The 14,273-nt window shown below is 42.4% G+C and overlaps 1 protein-coding gene across 1 annotated transcript in view; it reads right to left on the bottom strand.

Annotated features, from left to right (window-relative positions):
• Nucleotides 1-14,273, bottom strand: part of LTK (leukocyte receptor tyrosine kinase) — a gene marked incomplete at its 5' end in the record, with an annotated part of 29,581 nt that overhangs the window by 3,540 nt on the left and 11,768 nt on the right. Inside the window, 8 exon segments of the mRNA XM_010158238.1 lie at nt 85-186; nt 831-923; nt 3,455-3,535; nt 6,968-7,114; nt 9,688-9,752; nt 11,897-11,987; nt 12,823-13,009; nt 13,637-13,747. Coding sequence (XP_010156540.1) covers nt 85-186; nt 831-923; nt 3,455-3,535; nt 6,968-7,114; nt 9,688-9,752; nt 11,897-11,987; nt 12,823-13,009; nt 13,637-13,747 — 877 coding nt within the window.

Genomic DNA, 14,273 nt, shown 5'->3' on the forward strand with positions numbered 1-14,273 from the left:
TCTTCCAGACATACTTCTTCTTGAGCAGTACGTTTCTGGACCCTTATTACTGAGTAGAAGAAGTGACTAAAAGACATTTGTTACCAAGTATCAGTCTTGGAGGTAAAAATGCCCTCTAGAAAAGCTTCTGGTGGCATCCACTTGACAGGAAGCATGGCTCTTCCTCCCTTGCGGTAGTAACTTGCTCTGGGAAAGATAAAATGCATGGAGGATGTCACAGAGTCTGAAAGGGCTCAGATATATAAAAGATCTTATCACCACAGCAACAAGAGCTGGGGACTGCATGTGGCAATGGGGGACAAGTGAGAAAAAGTCATTGACACAAATAGTGCACTGAAGCATCATTTTATACCCTCTTTGCACCTACACCATCTGCAGTTTCCATTCCAGTTGCACAGATGAAGACATCAAATTTGCCCATGCTTTGCACAGCGTGCTGATGCAGCAAGTCTTCTTTACATCATAAATGGAGAATTATGGTTGGGTTTTCTTTTTTTTTGTTTGTTTGTTCTTTGTTTGGGTTTTTTTTTCCAATTAGGATTCTTTATGATCAACTAGCTAATAACTTTGCCTATGATTTTTTTTTAGTGTCCACATGTGTTTGTAGTGTTCTCTGGGGCCCAGACTGGAATAAATATAGTTGATGTGTATTGGCTAGTAGGCACAGATGTGCTAATTCACAGTCTGTTAACACCAGTTAGTTAGCTGGTAATCAAATTCAGACACATAATGGACGTTCCACGGCTTCAGATTCCATGAAACAGTTCAAACCCATCAAAATGATACAGATTACCCAGTTATTCACAGAACTGAAATGGCCTTTCACTTACCTGTAAATATCCCTGGCCATCCCAAAGTCACCAATCTTGGCTATTCGTCCTGCTCCAGTGCAGGTTAAAAGGCAATTCCTTGCAGCTATATCTCTTTAAAAAAGAAAAGGAGAAAAAAAATCTAATTCTAAACTCTTAAGTAGCTATTCTTAAGGAATAAAGAAAGAATATTAGAGCCAGTTCTGCAAGTCTTGGTTGAGTCATCTTTACACAAATGAGGAGAAGAGCCTTATTAAAAATAAGAAATAATGCCAGCTACATTATCATTTTTAATAACCACAATTCTTAAACTGCATTTACTTTACATTTTCTATCCAGTGTTTTCCAAGCATTCCCCACTCCCAGTATCAGTATCAGACCAGGGATAGATCCAACCTCCTTCTTTTGCTTCAACCACATTATGACAGATTTCTTTCTTGCTGTATTTATTTTTTTTTTAAGGATGTCATCTCAGCAGTGTCTCCGTCAGTTACAGATGTGATGCTATTGGGTAGTCTTTGTAAGATGCTTGAAAAGTCAATGCAGGAGCAGATTGAGTAAACTGTTGCTTTGTTGCTTCCGGATGTCTCCCGTGGAAGCACGCACAGGAGCAGCCACTTACTGGGTGCAGGTTTAGCTTGTGACAAATGGCAGTGATGACTGCATGGCCAAGACTGAAGGATTTGTGTTCATTTTAAATATACATTCTAAAAAGGAACTCATTAAAAATCATAGCACTGTGGGGGTCCTGTTGACTGCCAAGAAAAATGAGCTCCTTGCACAACTCATATGTTTCTTCCCACTGCCAGCCTTGAAAAATCCCTCAGGATTTGGAAGGCAAGCTCAGCTTTCTCTTCCATCATCAGCTGTGACTCCAAGATGACAAGACCTGCCCTTAGTGACATCTCCAAAACCCCACTACACTGCCTTTTCCCCCTAGGATACCTGTTATGTGTAAGGATAACCTTTCCTCCCTGACCCACTCTAACTAATACTGACATCATTAACAAATACTAATACAGAACCTGAAGAGAATTCCTTCTATGCTGACTTCCTGAATTCTTGGCTAAAACAAGTCCATTCCCAGGTTATACTAGAGATGTAACAGTGCAAAAACTGACCCATAGAGATTTTTTTAGAAGTGATATGCTGCGTTAAAAGACTCAAGCACTGGTTTCTTGCATTTTTCTCCTGAAATGGAGAGCAATACAGAGAGTCTTGAGCAATACCAGCTGGCCTGCCCATTTGTTGACATAAATGTTAGAAACTTCATGTGATGACTGCTGGGTCAGTGACACATGGTAAGAAAACCAGGGAACATCTACCTGACAGGAGGAATGGAAATTGATTTTGTAACACACTTGCGGAGATCATTTCTGTTGAGTTTCTATTGGATTTCTTGCAGCACAAGCAAAAATTGGCCCTTATGAATTCAACAGGTCAGGATGGATGGAGGTTGATGAAAGATATTACAATTACAATACAGGTTTTTAAAAAGTAATGCTGTAGGGATTAACTGAAGTTTCCAATTAGAATACTGATCATCTCATGTGCTTATTAAGAGATCCAAAACTTTTTGCATGCTCTTACTGGTCTTTTTCAATGACAAAAAAACTCTAATCATTTTCCAAGGAACTTATTTATTGTTCCAGTATAAAGGAGACTGAAAACTGTCTCAGATCCTCTAATCATAAAGCCATAACATATCCCATATCTCAGTCACATGGCTTTTTGCTCCTCGACTGCTGTTTCCTGCAGTTTCTCCAGTCTCACCTAGCTCTGCCTCTTTTGCTCTGTGCAATGTATGTACACGTGCTAGTGCGTGTGCGTGAATCGCTTGTCTACTCACATAACTCCAGGCTGCACATCGGTTTAGTTACAGCCTGTGTTGCCCTCTGGTGTGCAGCCTCTCTTTTCCTTTACACACAAGGGCTGAACCCAGTATACTCAGGAAGAAATTCAGTTGCACACTACTCCTGGGAACATTATGAGCTGAAACAACCCTTAATCAGAAGCAAAGAAGTCAAATATCCAACTGGGAATTTTAAAAGGCTACCTATAATTACCTTTTCTGTAATGTTTTATTCTTATTTGAAGCCTGCCTTATCCACATATTTTTGCTCTACAAAAGAGGACAAAGAGGCGTGAACAGAAAAATACATGCTCCCCAAGACCATACAAGCTGGCCAGCCACTGAACTGGGAAGGAAGCCTTAGAGTTGTATTTTTACCTCCTATTATTCCTATTCTAACCCTTCAGTAGTCAATGGCTCAAATATGATGGGCTTGTCCTGTGCTGATGAGGTAGGGAAAACATGAAGTCAAGGTCGGGAGATCAGAAAAGAGAGAAGTGATACCTTATTTAAACCAGAGTGACACTACCATCTAGTGGACTACTCTCAAATGTGTCTACATTGTAGGCACCTGAAAATTAAGACTTGAAAATGTTCACTGGTAACAGAAGATTCCTTTCTCCCCAGCAGTGCAAAGAGCCAAACTCCTACCAAAAACCACTGAGACCAGCCCAGATATGTAAGGCCAGTTCTGTATTGGTAGAGGAACGTCTGTCTCCCTCCCGGAGAATAGTCCTGTCTAATCCACTGCAAATAGGAGTGAGATACATCAGAAGGGACTTTTTCTCCTCACCTGTGGATGAAATGATTCTCTTCCAGATATTTACAGCCGCAGGCAATATCCCTAGCTATGTTCAGCAGAGGATGGTTGATTCTGGAAAAGGACACACAGAAAATGGTAAGAGAAGAATAGTGGAGTAGAAGAATATAGTTCAGGCAGGAAGTATCAGAAGAAGAGAAAGGGAGAGACATACATACATGGCAGGGGAAGGATTAAATGAGTCGGGAGCAAAGAGGACCATAAGCAGCTCGAAGTAAAGAGTTAGGAAATGGGTAAACTTATTTAAGCCAAAAAAACTTTCAGAAGATTGCACTCCTCCTGAGCACAGTGCATGAGTGCAAGCTGGTGAGAGATTTATGGACTGGCCTGAATAGCTTAGTAAAGGGTGTGGGAGAGAACTATTCCCTACTGGTGTTGGACTTGGCGAAATCAAAAGACAAGCAGGTTTAAAGGGTGAGATGGGGAAGACAAGCCCTATCCACTGTTAAAGAGTGAGTTAGTAAATCATCAACAGAAATTAGCTCATGAACTCAGAGAGCGGACAAAGATGCACGAGTGCACATCTCTACACCAGCGGTCAGCATTCATCAACTCATCTGTTCTTGTGGAAGGACAGAGATTACCCTCAGGAGCAGTATGCAATAAAGGGATGCGTTTCCACAGGACTCCGGGACTGGTACACTAGCCCTTCGCCATCTGCAATTCCCTAACCAAGAACAATAAAGAAATCTTTCTCCAGGAGCCCTGCCTATTTTCATCCCATCAGTTATTTCCCCACAGGGAAATTTCCTTGGTGTTTCTCCAGGAACTTCTGTATTGCTCTTGGGAAGGGTGGGGAAAAAGTACTGATCAAAAGCCCAAGAGATATCAAAGAAATAGTTCTTTTTAAGGCTGATTTTATTTCTGGTTGCTGTTATCACTGTAATTTCTCGTGCTCAACCGCATAACATACACTACAACCATTGTGCGCTGATGCTGTTGGCTAGGCAAATTATTATACAAAGCTCTTGGACATCTGCCAGGGAGAATTATTATAGTTATAAAGTAGGCATTTTTGGAAAGGAAATGAAGAGCCAGGAGGAAAAATACAACTAAGGACTTCCAGACCTTATCTCTGCTCTGGGATCCCTGTGTGAGAAGACTGCAATAGACGTGTATTTTCTTTGCAGCCAGGGAAACTTGTGAAATACATTTACGATGGGGCTACTTCTGTTTTCAGAAAAGGTGTACAAGGGCATTTCTTTTGATTATTAAGGGGACTTCAACTATTGTATTTGCTATCCTCCAGCACACCAGCTAACTTAGCATCAAGTTTGTTTTTACGTGATATTAAAAAAAAAAAAATCTGTTCTTTGCATTACAACTATACATAAATATTCAAATAAGAGTATTATTCTCTGCTGCCCACGGACTTTATCTACTCACAGAAATGTTACTACTTTCACTATACATGCCAAAAATCTATATAAACTCCTCCATCTGGGTGCTGTTATACCACTGTAAGTGCATATAATTAGTATATTTACACCTGAATGAGGAAGAGATTAAGCTCAGTCTTTAATGTTAACAACAGCATAGGAGTATATACACATGAAGCTATATTGTCATAACTATTGGGAGACAGAATGAAGCCCCCACAACCCAAGGGGAAATGGTTAGTGATCTGCTACACCACATCCACACCCTTCAGACTACAGAACTGAATAGGAACCACCCCAGGGTCCTGAGGGAGATGGTAGAAGTGATCACTAAGCCACTTTCCATCATCTACCATCAGTCCTGGATAACCAGGGAGGCCCCAGTTGACTAGAGGTTAGCAAACATGATGCCCATCTACAAGAAGGGCCAGAAGGAGGATCCAGGGAACTACAGCCTGTCAGTCTGACCTCAGTGCCAGGGAAGGTTATGGGAGCAGATCATCCAGAGTGCCATCACACAACACATACAGGACAACCAGGTGATCAGGCCCAATCAGCATGGGTTTATGAAAGGCAGGTGCTGCTTGATGAACCTGATCTCTTTCTATGACAAGTTGACACACTTAATGGACAAGGGAAAGTCTGAAGATGTTGTCTACCTAGACTTTGGTAAAATTTTTGACACTGTTTCCCACAGCATTCTCCTGGAGAAACTGGCTGCTCATGGCTTGGATGGGTGTACTCTTTGCTGGGTGAAAAACTGTCTGGACGGCCAGGCCCAAGGAGCTGTGGTGAATGGTGCTAAATCCAGCTGGCAGTCAGTCACCAGTGGTGTTCCCCAGGGCCTAGTATTTGGGCCAGTTCTGTTTAATATCTTCATCAATGACCTGGATGAGGGGGTCGAATGCACACTCAGTAAGTTTGCAGATGACACTGAGTTGGCCGGGAGTGCTGATCTGGTTGAGGGTAGGAAGGCTCTTCAAAGGTATCTGGACAGGCCGGATTGATGGGCCAAGGCCAACTGTATGAGGTTCAACAAGGCCAAGTGCTGGGTCCTCCACTTGGGTCACAACTACTCCATGCAATGCTACAGGCTTGGGGACAAGTTGCTGGAAAACTGCCTGGCAGAAAAGGACCTGGGGGGGTTGGTCAAGAGCCAGCTGAATATGAGCCAGCAGTGTGCCCAGGTGGTCAAAAGGACCAGTGGCATCCTGGCCTGTATCAGGATCAGCGTGGCCAGCAGAACAAGGGAAGTGATTGTCCCCTGTACTTGGCACTGGTGAGGCTGCACCTCGAATGCTGTGTTCAGTTCTGGGCCATTAATTACAGGAAAGACCTTGAGGTGCACAGGCACCTCAATACAACAAGAAATAATGTAGAATCAGGCCTAACTCTTCCTTTTTTTGGAAGTCTCCACTCAAGCAGAGATATATACTTATTTAACAGAGGTGCTCAGGTTCACACTGTTAAGAAGCAAGAATCAGCTAGTCATTACAGCAACATTGAAACTAATTAATTCCAAATATTCACTGTACTTGGTTGGCATTAACACAGTATTAGAAATCAGAGATAATGTGCAAAAAATCCTTATGACAGCTTTTGATAAAGGTGTTTCTTTTAAACAAAAATATTTGACTTGATAATTTTCTTTGCATTAATTTAAATCTCTGTCAGTACTGCATGCAGGCTCAGCCCTTCAACTAGTATAAATTTGTGCATCTCCATATGGTACTGATGCACACCTGCTGAGGCCCTAGTGCTACAAATTCCCACTACTGTGTATCAGTGTTATAACTTCAGGTCCTCACACACACCATCACAGTGCCCATAAAACAAAGGCAGACACTGAGGAAAGAAAGCTCCTTAATTTTTAGTCCAATTGACACAGAACTCTGGAATGGCAGGACAGGATTTTACTCTTTCCTCCTCAGTTACTAATAGACTGGAGTTCTGGCACTGCTTCCACTTGCTCTCACTGATAGATACATGACACATGTATGCATCCAGGAGTTTGTAGGAGCTGGGACACATACAAGGACCCGCTTGGCTTCAGTGCCTTTATCCTATTAATAAAAATAATAAAACCAGTCATACTAAAATAAGCCACAAGGGAAGTTATCTCACCACCCTGGGTCGATTCTGCCGAAGAAAGCTCTTCATGTCTCCTCCAGCCATGAGCTCAAGCAGAATGAAGCGAGGAAGCGTCTGCAGGCTAACACCGATGCACTGCACAATATTCTGGTGATTGAACTTACTGAAAGTCAAGATCACAGCAACATGGAAGAGAAAGACAGCATTAGTACCTGGGCAACATCATCACACTCACTGTGCCTTCAGCTCTGACAAGCTGGATTGAAAAACATCCTGATGCAGTGCAAGATACCAAACAAATTCCTACTTCAGCCATATCAAAACGCCTCTCTGATTATTACAGCCCCAAGATCAGGGTTATGCCTGGCTTTGCCCATGAAAAGCTTTCAACAGAAGGTATGAAAAGTTGAAAGTAAAGGACAGCCTTTTGTCCATGAAGAGAGAATTTAATGGACACACTGACTGAAAGATAGGGGTGACAGGAGAGGGAAAGGAAGGCTAAGCACCTCAAATATGCAAATACTGTTGAAACAAAATCTTGAGTGGTAGGGATTTTAGTTCAGCATTGGTTATTTTAAATATACTGCTGTCTAGTTTGGCAGACTCAGTTCAGTACCCAGGCTGCTGAAGAGGGGTTCAACTATTACCTACTGCAGCAGCTGCTTATTGATGGCTTTCTGCCTCTTACAAAAGAAAGCCAAGACTGTCAAGAAGCTCAGTAAGTCTCAGTCATTAGAAAGCAGCATCTTCCCTTGGATAATGATCACCTGGATAATACAGGAACTAAAAAGGGAAAGGAAGTTGAGGAAGAGAAAGGGTCATGTGCTACTAATTGAATCAAAGCACCCTCTAATCGATTGAAATTGCTCTTTAAAAATATGTATATCAGTGTTTCCTCCTGTTCAGCTGCCAAGGTTCTTGCGGACTTCAGGAAGCAGCACTACGTCATGAGTTTAATGCTTTAATAGCAGAAAACCAGCATCTAGGTATGAGCTGGGTCAGACAATGAGAAGAGTAACTTCATGTTGCACAAATTAAAAATGCACAGATTTTCATCACTTACAATCAACCCTGACGATACTATTATTTTAAAGTCACCCTTGACTGTACTGTAATTTTAATCTCATGGCTTTGGGTTAATGAAGTAAATTCCAAGACTGGAATATTTAAAGTACAGGCGGTAATAGGAATGGCTGGCTGTTATCTTTTCCAGGCAGGTTTTATAGATCCCATAGTTCACTGGCAGGGGGTCATGCAGAGGAGACCTTATAAAGGTTCTGTCAAGATGCAAAGACAACAAAAGCCAGAACACATGTAAGAGAAGTGGCCACACTGGGAGAAGGGCTGTGTTCCATCTGTGCAAGCTACACAGACAGAGCCATATTCACTACCTCATCCCTACAGAGGTTTCAGAGTGTCTCACTCAGCTATTTTTGTGCAAAGAAAGGGTAAAAGCCCAGGACCTTCACTGCAAGAAGCACCTACTTATGGCAAACAGTTCTACAGACAGGAAAAGCAAAAAGGCTGCGCGTATGCTTAGCTACTGCCTGAAAGCCACAACGGGAAAAGCTTTTCACACTCTCTCCTTCTTCACTGCCAAACCTGCTCTTATATAAACTTTTCCTTTAATTTTCAAGTTAGAATATAGTTTAAGCCCCAGCATCCAAGCCTAAAAACTTACCTCCCTGGCACAAAGGCTGTGTTGTACCACCTTGGTGCTGGTCTTGCAGAGGCTGAACTTCTGAGTCACTGCACACGTGACTTATCTTTGCCTTTCCTATTGCTTTCCGTATCATTATTGAAAATTTGTTTTAGCAAGCATGTAACTTGTACTTAGTAAAAGGGCAATGGGATTCTTTGAAAAGGAAAAAGTTTCAAAGACGGAACATGTTTGTACAAAAATATTGTGCTTTTTTACTCCTCTGAACACGACAAGCACCAACCAGCAGAATTTTTATGTTGAGCTGTTGTACTGGTTTTGGGTGGGATAGAGTTAATTTTCTTCACAGCAGCTCTTATGGTGCTATTGTGTTTTGGATCTGTGATCAAAACAGTGTTGCTAACACATCGTTATTTTAGCTATTGCTGCGCAGTGCTTACACAGCGTTAAGGCTTTTCACACCACCCTGCCAGCGTGTGCACCAGAAGCTGGGAGGAGACATAGCTGGTCCAGCAGATCCCAACTGACCAAAGGGATATCCCATACTATATGACATCGTGCTCAGCAATAAAAGCTGAGGGAAGAAGGAGGAAGGGGGTCATTCAGAGTTTGGCATTTGTCTTCCCACGTAACTGTTACACATGACGGAGCCCTGTTTTCCTGGAGATGGCTGAACACCTGCCTGATGATGGGAAGTGGTGAATGAATTCCTTACGTTGCTTTGCTTACGTGACCAGCTTTTGCTTTACCTACTATGCTGTCTTTATCTCAACCCACGAGTATTTTTAATCTCGCCCTTCCTTTTCTCTTCCACATCCCACTGCCGTGTGGAGCTAAGCTGCCTACTGGCATTAAACCACAACAGATGTGCAACAAATGAACTTCAGCTACTTTGAGATGAACAAGTAGCTGAAACCAGTAACACATATGCTACTAAATGCTATCTGGTGAAAAATAAGGCTTGGATTTCTTTTCTGAAACCAAGCAAGTGGATTAATAATTTTCACTGCCTTTTATTTTACCTTTTACTCCTCTCGTCTCTGCCCCCCATCAGTAAAAAAACCCTTAAACCATACCTGATGATCAATGCTTCCATCAGGAAATCCATCTCATCCTGCTCAGAGCAGACTTCCGGCAGGGTCTGGTGAAAGGTAAAGAGAGTGAGGACCATCCCACCAAAATATTGAGAACATTTAGATGACCACCAAAGGGGGGGAAGAAAAAAAAAAAAAAAAAGAATGAGCACGTAACATGAATGACTTCAAGTACCTACGAGGAGGGACTCATCTTTTCAGTGCCCAGTTTGTTGGACTGCACATGACCCATTTGGTAGTTAAAGATAGAACAGGAAACCGATGACCTGCTTGGAAATATTTTTGTGTGCATTATAACTATATGCAGTCTTCTGGAGCCAAAGAACTTCACTTACACATCAAGAAAAGCATTACCTGGGGAATTACAGTTCTAGTAAGCACTTCCAAATGACACGTGTTAATTCTGTCTCCCTTTTCTATACGTCCACATTGCAGCCCGTGCTTCCATGTCGTACGACACGTGCGGTCACACAACTTAAATAACTGGGTCATGTGGCCTTATAGCTTTCCCTCCTGCCGGCAGATTTGGACAGCATCTGCCACTGATAAACGTGAACTGAAAGCACAGGCAGCAGTAGCAGCAGTGCCTGCTGCTGTGCCCACTGTTTTAACATCAGGGGATGGTTTGGCCACAGCTGTGCGTAGTGCCCACTGCCAAACTGCACGCAGAGAGGTGGGACGTTTACTGCTCAGCGTGGTGAGGCTGGCGTGGAAACAGTTCTTGTCATCAGCAGTGTGCGATACAGGAGTCATGGTTGCATTTTACTGTCTCAAATAAGTGATTGCTTCACACAGGACAGTGGAGATGATTTATTACATTGGTGGAATACCCACCAGAAACGTGGGGAGTATGTTGTAAATAAATTTTTTAATTTACTCCCAGTCTGTACCTGCTTCTTCTGCAAAGTCAGATCAGGACTGATACGCTCCATCGTGGAGCAAGGTGAGCATGGCCACAGCTTGGGTCCCAGGGACAATCTACCAGTTTCCAGCTGGCGAGAAGAGCAGCCTTTTGATGATGTTCAGGGGGTTCACTTCACAAGGAACCGAGAGAACAAGCGGGCAGACCGGACCCTCACAAGTAGCCATCATTGCTGAGACTTGCAAAAAGGGTGACATCTTCACTGGACTGTCACAACTGAACAACATCTTGCCAATCTACTTCCGCTTGCCACTGTGCTGGGGTGCTTCCTCCAGTCTGGACTGGGAAACTGGGTTGGGCCCTTAACACTGCTTGCTAGTGTCTGCTCTGGGTTTCCAGGCACATTCGTTCAGTGGCACAGGGAAGTTCATAACAGAATGCCATAATGCATGATCCTTTCACTTTTTTTTTGTTTTTAATGGTTTTGAAAGACAGGACTAATAACAACAGGTTTTCTTTCTATTAATGAAATCTATGTTTTGGGCTGAACTCACAGAAGTAGATTTGGTTCTCTGAGTCACAGGCTTATAGAAGAACAAAAGCAGGCTGTGAGGATCCCTAACTTCAGGGCTGAGTAACTGACAAATCCTGAGGCAACAGCAGTAATTTCACAGAAAACCAGCCTGTTATCTCTTGCCATTAATGACATGGAAATTAGCATGATATCACAACATATATTCACAGCAGCACATTTAACACTGCAGTACTAAGAGACTACCTGAAAGTTTCACATATGGTAGAAAACCAATACTCTCAGTATGAGTAACTGAGAGTTAAGAGTAACAGTACTAATTTTTAAATATGGTAATTTCCCATGAAAAACCTAGGAGAAAGCACTCTAAAGCACTGAAATGCAGAAGTAATACATAAGCATTAAGATAAATGTTTACTGTCACATAAATTCTTTGTACCAATATTTGCCAGTGTTTTCTTTATACAAGATTTAGAAACCCCATTCTAGTCCACAATGTCCCCCAAATGTCTGTTGGTTGCTATTTTTTTCCTCTTAAATTTCCTTTTTTCTTGGCTACTCAGATCTATAAAAATCATTGCGACAGAAGAGCCGTTGTAGCAGATTCTCTGCTGGAGTGAACTTAAAAAAAATCAAAGTTTATAATTTCTGCATGCAGCAATATGTGGAAGCCTGCATCACACACGTGTGTATGTCATTGTGTATGTAATGAGTGTGAATCTCCAGCTGGAATAGTAAGAAGATAACATGGCTCTTATGGGTAATTATTGTTGTATAAGAAATTTGTGGGTACTGACCTTGATAGCCACTTGAAGAGGGCTGGGATCCCCTGCAATGCCTACCACGGTTCCCTCATAAACCTCACCAAATGCACCATGCCCTAGTGCCCTGGAAGAAAATAAGAAAGAAAAGATGTTACTATGCTCCTGGATCCAGCATTGGCTGAGCTCCTCTCTTCATCCAGTCCAAGAATAGGAATAGAACCTGCTGCAAGAAACGGAATCAACAACAGAGTTTCGTTTTCATCTCAAAGCCTCTGAAAATAACTTCTCAGTATTTTCTGTCACTGTCGCTAAAGCAGGGAGGTTGGATCCTTAATGGTTCTGAACAAATAAAGCAGCCTGCTCAATGCTAGGGCCCTATCACCAAGCATGGCTATAGCAAGGCAAGGAAGAACAACACAATAAGGTAGCTGCAAGCTGATGTCTTCAGGAAACGGTGTAAGACAGCACATAATGATCACGTTTTTCCTTCTAAAGTTCACATAACTTTGATCCATTATCACCTGGAAGGAGTAGAGCTGAAAAGCAATCTAGTATGTATTTCCTTGTAACAGGAAAAGCTGAAAAAGAAATACTGCTACAGATCGGGAGTTACTAACAGGTGGCAAGGGTAATCCAGGACATAATATAAAGACACAGAGGTGAAATACCCTACGCTTTGTGTTAGAGCATGGAGCAGGCGACTCATGAACTTGTACTTCTGTTGAGAACTTTATGGAATCAAATTATCTTAGATTAGACACTTAGAGTGAGTGTCATGTCTGTTGTATTTTGGCTGGCTTGGACTACGTGCTTTCCAGTTAGTCAGACAGGTGACCCTTGTTTTCTTGTCCTGGATACTTGATGATGAGTAAAACAAGCATGTGAGCCCGACCTCTCCCTTTGCTTCAGGCTGCCTTTCCTGTCCTGTGCCAGAGAAAAACCCTTGCTGCAAGCCTTACCGAAGCAGAGAGATGTTTTTCCGTGGGATCTCCTTCAGCTCACTCAGAGTGGCAGCTTTCCCTGCGAAGCAGTAGTTGGGGTTGTAATCTGTCATGATGGCTGATGTGCGGATTTTGCTCAGTTTATATTCTGGGCTCTGCAGTCGTGCTCTGGCTCCTTCCAGCTGCTGCTTCTTAAGGTGATAAACTGGGGGTGGGGAGACAAACAAAAATGCACAAACAACATCAACAATGCTGACCACACAGAACAGAAAGAAACCAACTCTAATTATAAATGCCCAAGAAGTATCTTTAGCTCATCAGTAGCACACTCTTCTCCATGCTCTCCAGTGATTTAATACTGGATATGCAGTCTTATTCCTGCAGAGTCCTAATCACCTGGGAGCAACTTAGGTTTCCTCTGCTTCTTTGTACATTGGCAGAGGAAAGGCTGTTCCACAAGACACCTTGCTGGCACTGAATCCCAAAAAGCATACCATCTCTCCGAATTAATTATATGGTTAATTATAGACTGTGACTTCAGCCTATATAGCAGTGGCTGCTAAAAAATGCCTGCTAAGAGGCTTTCCAAGCTCTTTTCTCTGCAGCAAATAGAACAGAGCAGTTCTTGCCCTGAGGGATTATGCTTGTGCCTAGCTGAGTGGTGGTGATGTTTCCCATGATTTCTTTCTCCCTGTTCCTCTCATCCGTTTGGGAGACCACAACACTCTGGCTCCAAGTAATAAGAGTAGTATAGCATGTGGTTGGATGGTCTCCTTTTGTCTAATTTAACTGGGAAAAGCCAAGTCAAAAAGTGATAAGGAGTGTTTCTTACTGATAGATAGGCTGCCGCAAGTAAGGATCATTCCAAGCACCACAATCACAGCCACCACAGCTAGGAGGAGTGGAAGAGGAAGGTGTCCCTCTGTGATAGGACTCTGGGGCACTGGAAAAAGAAAAAAAAATAAAGGCCTATTAAACAGAATACAATCAGAGCTGCTCTAAAGCATCCCTCTCAAGGTTGCTCCTGTTTCAGAAAACAGTACAGAGAACATGATCAGACCATCTTATCAAAATTACAGTAAATCACTCTACAGCCCTGGAGGTCGAAAAACATACCTAATTTTTTTTAAAAACATTGTGAAGATAGCAAACTAACTGATAAGTAGTCTGCATTTTATCTATTGTTTTTTTTTTTTTTTTAATTAATGGGTAACACCACTGCTCCCAAGTTGAAACTCTAGAGTCCTGATAGTTTGGAGTTGCAAGAGACTGCGTTAGGAAATAATAGTGACTAGCAGGCATCAGCTGAACAGGCACAGTGGGAAACTGCTGTGGAAGGAAGTAATTTGTGGCTTAAATAACTCAGCAGTAGGTGGTATATTATACCAGGGAGGTATTTACGCTTAAAATATCTGATACACTGTGCCCATTCAGGAATTTTACACTGTGTCTCCTTACAGATATTTCAC

The sequence above is a fragment of the Eurypyga helias genome, unplaced genomic scaffold (genome assembly GCF_000690775.1).
Source record: "Eurypyga helias isolate BGI_N326 unplaced genomic scaffold, ASM69077v1 scaffold2979, whole genome shotgun sequence".
NCBI lineage: Eukaryota > Metazoa > Chordata > Aves > Eurypygiformes > Eurypygidae > Eurypyga > Eurypyga helias.